We start from the raw sequence: 7,711 nt of genomic DNA on the forward strand, positions 1-7,711 counted from the left end.
AGTCAGGAGCGCCCGCGCGGGGACGTCACTGCGAAGCAGCCAGTGAGAGGAAGGAGGAAGCGCGGGGGGACGCGCAGCCGGCCAATGGCAGGGCAGGGGGCGGGGCCCGCGGGTGCCCCGCGCTGCCCTCGGGGAAGGCGCGTCCGTGCGAGTCCGGCGGGGCTGCGCCAGCCAGGCCCGCCCAGCCCCGGCGGCTGCGGGGCCGGGCCGGGCCCGAGGGAGCGGGGCTGGGAGCCGGGCTGGGAGCGCGGAGCTCCGGGCATGGCGGCCAACGAGGACCAGGAGGTGAGTTCCGGGCCCCGCTGCCCGAGGGAGAGCGGAACCAGGGCCGGGAGGGCGGCATAGAGGCGGCGGCAGGAGGGAGCTGGGCGGCGGCGGGGCGGGCGCGGCGTCGCGCTGGGAGCCCGTCGGTGCGAGCGCCGTGCCGGGCCGCGGTCGGTAACCTCTGCTCTGGCCCTGGCTGCAGATGGAGCTGGAAGCGCTGCGCTCCATCTACGAGGGAGACCTGTGCTTCAGGGAGCTCAGCCCGGTGTCCTTCCAGTACAGGGTAAGGCCAAGCTACACCTTGAAGTTACTTTGCTGCCTTGCAGTTGCCGCACTAGGGGCGAAAGAGGTATCCGATGTGCAGTAAAGGATAGATCCGCAGGGCGATTTTTCAGCATGTTTGGTACAACAGTGCTTCATAGCACAGAGTGTCATATATGTGAACCTGCTCCCAGCATGGATTTATTACAGAATCACAGAACGGGTGAGGTTGGAAGGAGCCACAGTGGATCATTTGGTCCAATCTCCCTGCTCAAGCAGGGTAATCCTAGAGCACAGGGCACAGGATTGTGTCCAGATGGTTTCTGAAAATCTACAGCGAGGGAGACTCCACAACATCTCTGAATAATCTGTTCCAGTGCTCGGTCACTGCACATTAAAGGAATTCTTCCTTATACTCAGGCTGAACTTCCTGTCTGTCAGTTTCTGCCGGTTTCCTCTTGCCCTGTTGCTTGGCAGCACAAGCCATTTGTCCCTGAGCCAGGCATGTCTGTGCCCTGCATAGCCAGAACTGTCAAGTTCTCTGTAGGAGCCAACCTGCTGTGTAATATTTACCCTAACAGGTCAGAAATGGTGAGATGTATAGAGATGTTTCTATGTAAAATTTGGAGCCTTTGTTAACTGCTCGGTTACAAGGTTCCAGTCTCTTGTCCAAAGATTACTGATCATGTCTTGTTTACCTGCTAAGGAGAAAATCCACAAAATGCTTTGGGCGTGTGCACTCAGGGTCTCATCAGAACAAACATGCAGGGACATGACATAAGCTTAAGGTACACAACTAGATTCTGGCATTAAATTCCCACCAGCTTTCTCAGATTTAAAAACCTGGAAGTTCTTCTGGACACAGACTGAGGCAGATCTTTTGATGGCTATAAAACTTTACTTAGGCACCTATGGGACAGAAGGGAGACTTCTGAAAATGCCATATGCCTGTTTCAGGGAGAAACCATCTAAAATCACCTTTCTGTGTCTTCTCAAATAACTTAAGAATAATATCACTAATTGTAATGGGAATCAGCTCAATTAATTAACGCACTTGGAATCCCAGCTGTGTAAGAGTAGCCTTTCTTCATTTATTGGATCATTCTTAATAAATTTAATTTATTTAAAATGGAAAATATGACATGCCTACAAGCCTAAAGTGTGTCATTGTACTTTTCACTAGCTTTGGTTGTTGCTGATTTTTATTAGACAAAAAATAATTTAGGATAGTTAGGATAACTCAAATACAATAAAACTTAGTGTCAATAATACATCTTTCCCATTAAGAAAAAATTGTCATGTGAGAAGTCATAATGCAAGTAAGTGCATGAGAAGATAGAAAGAATTTGTGGGACTTTGTAGGATTTGCACTGCATAGAGAGTGCTTTCCTCAGAGAACCCTGTGAACACTGCAGCCAGTTCTGCTCTTGGTAGCAGTGGGAAATTAACTGTAAATGCCTTGAAAAAGTTGCAGATTTTTGATTTAAAGTCTTACTTATTTTACCACTAAACAAGTGGTTTTGAATGTCAGTCTAGTCTGCTGAAACAGATATTGTAAATAAGAAAGCAGCAATTTTTTGTTTACTTTTTTAATTTTGAAGAACCATAGCATTACCTTGATTAGGACTTCTCTTGTGGACACACTTTATTCTACATAGTTAGATAAAGGCTGATTTTTATAATGAGGCAAATAAGGGAAAATTTTGTGTGGTTTTAGAAGCCTTACTGTGCTCATCTTCCAAATCCTTGTGTAAAGCAGTTATTTTTGATTGTATGTCAGTAGTATGCAGTAATTTTTTTTTTTTTTAAATCCAGACTCATTCTACTGACTTCTTAAGTCTTTTACATACTGGGAAATAAAATACCTGTAGGTATAAGACATAAATATTGATATTCTTACCCATTATTTTTGCAATCTTAGCTTACTAGTTTATTATCATCTTTATTTCAAACCTGTCTTGTAGCTCGTTTTCATGTTCCTCTGTGCTTAGATGCATGGAGGGGGGGAAAGGCTTCATATTTTCTGTTCTCATATGTGATAGTATAATATTTGGCTTGAAGATATTACAAAGTAGCTTTTAAGCAAAGGAATTTAAAAACCAACCATAAAAAGAGATTTGATGGTTTCTGCTGCTTCTTCTAGAATGAAAATCTGCAGGTTCAGTGTTAATATTGATGTCTAAAATTTAATGTTCTTTCTAGGTAACAGCTTTATTTTCTAACTGATAACTCTCAAGATTGTCTCAAGGTATTTTGATGGTCTAAAAGAAGTAATAGACTTTTGTATTGGCTTCATAATCCTCAGAAAGTGACTGGAAACTGTTGATTTATAAAGTTGGGGTTTTTCTTTCTTCAGATAGGAGAAAGTGGAGATCCCAAAGCCTTTCTAATAGAAGTTTCTTGGCCAGAAACATATCCACAAACAGCACCAGTCATATCAATGGATGCTTTCTTCAACAACACAATGTAAGTATTTGTGACAGCTTCACTCTCTGGCCTTCTGGTGGGGGCTCTTTCTTTGAAAAGCTTTTTATCACCTGTCTAGTTTACAGTTGAATTTAATGATTTCTTTTAGATCTTCAGCTATTAAGCAAAGTATATTGGATAAATTAATGGTAGAAGTTGAAGCAAATCTTGGAACTGCAATGACATACACACTTTTTGAATATGCCAAAGACAATAAGGAGGTGTTCATGGAAAATCAACCTGTTAACACTGTGGTATGTAGATAAATTCAGTTTTTAATTTTGTGCCTTTAAAACTGAAAAAAAAAATTGATTATTATAACCTGAATACTTTAGCGTTCTAAGCTGTAAATCAGTTCATTGGTTATACATGTTAGTGGTTGAAAGTGGCACGCAAAGTATGGTGCCACAATGCTCTGTGGTGGTAATTGTTCTATTTGATAGTTATTTTGCTGTTACACCAAAATATTTGCAGCCTGCTGTTATGTCCCACAGGATAACATTAAAATAGAGACTTTGAGCAGAAGCAAAAAAAAGGAAGCTGAAACAGAGATGTGTCTGTTGAGGATTGGAGGGCTGGCAATTTATTGCAGCCTTCTTGGGATTGTATAAGTGCACCTCCAGGGTCTTAAAGTAGTCAGGCTGGGTCAGTTTGTGGCTTTTGGGTTGTGTAAGTTCATTGTTTGCCATGATGGTGCAGCAGATCTGTTTTGAGGAGGAAGGAATGATTTCTCTGTGTGACATCTGAATCCATTCAGACTAAAGCACACTCTATGATTCAATTTTAAAAGTGAAAAAGGTGCCCTTTGCAACTGGAAGAGAATAATTCCAGTTTCTAACACATTTTTTTAAAAGTACAGCCCTGATTATATGTGGATTAAAAGCTGCAGGGTGCTGACAGCATCACTTCTTTCTGACAGTCAAGGTATTACAGTATGTCCGGTTCAGAAATCACATCACACAGGAATATACGTGGAACTAATATGCAAACTGTTTACAACCACTTTTATCCTTCTCAGACTTCAGTAAGCAATAGTATTTCAATTGGAACTCCTGATGTGCCACCAAGTAAGAAAAAAGAGAAAAAGGAGCAGTTATCCAAAACCCAGAAACGAAAACTAGCCGATAAAACAGGTTTGTTCGTTATAATAATCTTTGCTTTGATCAGTATGAAAATCCAAATTTTATAGCAAGGACAGCTGGATAGAGCAATAGTAACTAGTAATTTGTTTATTAGATCAACCACTCTAGGTCTGTGGTCTCCATTTTATTTGTTCTAGATGAATAATTCTTGCCTGAGATGTTAGTTCTGGTGACAGCAACTTTCTATGGAGTTATGATTTAATGACATCTTTATTTTATTTCAGTTGGTAACAAAAAATAAATTTTCAAAAAACACTTGTGGAAGGAGACGATTTGGGACCTCTAAAAATTTACTTTAAGCAAAAAATTCAGTTTGTTGCTGAGCTCTCATCAACATTTTAATAATTCACATTATTAAAAATGAAATTTCTAAACAAAAGTATTTTATTAGGAACCCAAAATAAAGCATCTAATTTATTTTGCATTCTAGAAACAGAAGTGTTTCTGCAGATACTTAATGCTTTCAATGAAATAGAAGAATTTTGATTGAAAATGTTGATTACTTCAGTTAATTTTGCTGATGAGCCTTTCATGTTCACCTTCAGTTTTCAATAATGATCTGGATAATACTGTCCTGTTGTAGCAATACGTTGTACCCTGTGATAGTGATTTCTGCATATAATCTACCTAACCTAATGTTTAATTGGCAAGCTTAATGTTAACTGTATAAATGTAATTCTTTGACAGAATTCATCATTGCTGGTTAGCCCAGCTCATATTGGAGCTACCTTCTAAACTAAATTTCAGGTGAACTGAGGTGTTTTTATTTAAACTGAATTACTTTGAATCACATAATCAGAGGATCACCAAGGTTGGAAGAGACCTTCAAGTTCATCTATCCAACTGTCGACCCATCACCACCATAATCATCCCTAAACCTATCCCCAAGTGCCACATCCAGACACCTCTGGACCACTTCCAGAGACAGCGACTCCACCACATTCCTAGGCCACTTACTCCAATACCTAACTACTCTTTCAGTGAAAAATGTTTTTTTGAAATCTAAGCTTAACCTCTCCTGGCACAGCTTAAGGCCATTTCATTTCCTCCTTTCACTTTGAGGTTGGTTGAAGAACACACTGTGTTTAAGACTTTAAAATCTGTTTCTGTTCTCATGGCTTCAGAGTGCAGAAATTGAGGGGTTTGGATATTTAACATTTTGTGGGTCAATTTTGAAGAAAGAGAAATAATCCCCTTAGCTTGTGTGCTGAAATTAAAATCTTTTTCTGCAGATAACAAAGGAGAGCTTCCACGAGGATGGAACTGGGTTGACGTAATAAAGGTAAAGTGAGTGTATTATATACAGTATTGTGAACATGCTGTGTATATAAATTAAAAATTATTTGTACTTATATCTGAAGAAAACTGATCTAATAATTTTTTTCTTGCTTTTCTTCCTAACTATGTTTGGATTTGACTTTGATGTCTGATTAATATCTATGTGTCCAGCATGTAAGTATTTTCAAGTTCTCTTTTATTACTCTTTTCTTTGAAAGATTTGTAAGAAAGAGTAAGAACTGCTTCTTATTTTAGATTGTAATTTACAAATTTCTCAAAAGCTTTAAAATGCTAGTTCTTCTGAATATTTGTCTGAAAGATTTCGCTCTTTGAACTTCATTGGTTTCTTTTTTATTTACTGCGCAATTAGATTTTAATTTTGTGATAAGAGGACTTTGCTAACCAAATGCATTGCAAATATTCTGTCTTCATATGACAAGAAGATTTAAAATAATGTTAGTAGTGCTTCCAGGTTCTGGAAGGCAGTGGATAAGTAAAACATAAAAGGGAGCTGTCCCAGGTGGGAGCACCTTGCTGTCTCCTACAAGCCTTATTCTCTGCTACAACTCTTCCAGTGAATAATCCTTTTCTGCTTGCTCCCTCAGTATTGATTTCTTCCACCCTCTTGTCTTTGCTGATTCAGTAAAAATCACTGCCTGACAATTTTGAAAGCAAAGTATTTTATTTTACACAGTTGAGGTAATTTTCACCAGTTCCAGTTGTTAAATAAAAGCAAGTAAATGATGAAAGTTTGGGCAGAGTCCTTCTGAGTTAAAAGTGTCTGTTTATAGTGGATGTCTTGGTTTTCAGATAGATGTCATGATAGGCATGCTACTTTTAATAATTATAAGCCTAGCTTTAAAAGGTGAGAAATACTAATTAATGTTACTATCTATTTTTATATTGTTTAAGTTTCTGTATGGGAATTCTCTCAGACATGTGTGAAGATAATGTTCCATTACTTCATCTTTTTTTTTTCTTTTGGAGAGCTGGTGATAAAGCCTTCAAATTAAATAGCAACAGGGCCCTGAGGTTTTTCTGGGGTTTATTTGTGGTTTTTTGGGTTTTTTTTTAATTTCAACTTTCATGATCAGGAAATAAGTGTTTAAGTTTAAGAATTAATTTTTGATGGTTTTCAGTCTTTTGATATAGTATCAAAGTCAGTCTGTATTGTTAATTAAGTATCAGCATGTTCAGTGTGAGATGGAAATAATGTTCTTGTTTCCTAATAAATGTAATTACAGTCTAAACTTTGAATACTTTCTTTTTGTGTCTCTTTTATAGTTAAGCAAAACTGGTTCTAAAGATGATGAATAAAGGACTTTGGTACAAGGAAGCTCCACCTTTTAATACAGTGCAGTTCTGGCTCACCATCTCTCTCTTAATAACTTTCATATTTGTTGAAGTAAACATTTTATAAAGCTTGATTTCCTAACTTGTAAATCTAGTCACACAAGCTTATCTAGAGACCATGTGGTCATCTTCAGAAAAATCAACCAACAAACTTGCCTTAAATGAAGGTTAGAATGTGACAAAGGATATAGAGAGCCGGTGTGATGAATAGTCCTGAAGTGTTTATTAATTTATATTTAGTCTGTAGTAAAATCCTGTTATAGTGAACCCAATGATACTGTAAACATTTCTTGATGTTCTTATTCCAATTGAAGAAAAAAGCACTATAACAGTGATGGTGGCTTGATAGTTTAATTCATCAAAATAAATTGTTCCATGGAAGTAAGAACTTTGTCATTTGTTTATCTAGTATGAACCAGAAGGAGAACATACAATTTGCTGCATTGCAAAACAGGCTAGAGCTTATGTTCTCATTTTCACTAGTTGCTGGCTGAAATACTAAATACTAGTGAAAGCAAGGCCAAATATTCCAGTCTGTTCAAAAATGAATGGTTATAGCAGGAGTGCAGCTTCTTTATTCTCCACAATATCTGATCTGTTGGTCTTTCTCCAGTGTCCATATTTACAGACAGTGGGATGTCTGAGGGGGGGCAAAAGTGCTTTCTTGCACATGTCTCAATGACTGTTGGGATTTTGTAGCTGTTTCATTGGAGAAATAGGCATTCTTTGGAGGGATTTGCTGACTAAGTGGTGGGACAGTGGAAATCAGTAATCCATCAAACGTTTTGGGAGAACTTCTTTGTGAGACTTTTTTTCCTTATCTGCTCTCTTGTATAGGGAGAAGTCATCTTTACTGTATGAACTGTTATTGAATACAAGATGCCTTAATGTATTTTATTATTTTTGTTTGTTTTGAGATGAACTTTAATAAATGCCTATTTATCTGC

General features: G+C 38.4%; 1 protein-coding gene across 4 annotated transcripts; it reads left to right on the top strand.

Moving 5' to 3' along the window:
* Positions 1-209: 209 nt before the first annotated feature.
* On the top strand, positions 210-7,711 carry RWDD4 (RWD domain containing 4). Of its 4 annotated transcripts, XM_085577925.1 has the most exons (8): positions 210-285; positions 467-547; positions 2,882-2,991; positions 3,101-3,245; positions 4,010-4,124; positions 5,366-5,415; positions 5,583-5,585; positions 6,696-7,711. In XM_085577925.1, exons 1-8 carry the CDS (start codon positions 262-264, stop codon positions 6,726-6,728), a joined length of 561 nt encoding a protein of 186 aa, XP_085434051.1. In that variant the 5' UTR covers positions 210-261; the 3' UTR covers positions 6,729-7,711. The 4 variants fall into 4 exon arrangements, with proteins under 4 accessions (XP_085434051.1, XP_077639027.2, XP_085434050.1 ...); XM_077782901.2 differs by having other exon boundaries at positions 5,583-7,711; XM_085577924.1 differs by lacking the exon at positions 5,583-5,585.

The sequence above is a fragment of the Lonchura striata genome, chromosome 4 (assembly GCF_050655825.1).
Source record: "Lonchura striata isolate lonStrDom1 chromosome 4, ASM5065582v1, whole genome shotgun sequence".
NCBI lineage: Eukaryota > Metazoa > Chordata > Aves > Passeriformes > Estrildidae > Lonchura > Lonchura striata.

What these genes read in the sequence shown, in the direction of transcription:
- RWDD4 (XM_077782901.2), top strand. Translation starts at nt 262, where the DNA reads ATGGCGGCCAACGAGGACCAGGAG. An exon ending in CGGCCAACGAGGACCAGGAG is followed by an intron (nt 286 to 466) that starts GTGAGTTCCGGG and finishes CCCTGGCTGCAG; the next exon opens with ATGGAGCTGGAAGCGCTGCG. An exon ending in CGGTGTCCTTCCAGTACAGG is followed by an intron (nt 548 to 2,881) that starts GTAAGGCCAAGC and finishes TTCTTTCTTCAG; the next exon opens with ATAGGAGAAAGTGGAGATCC.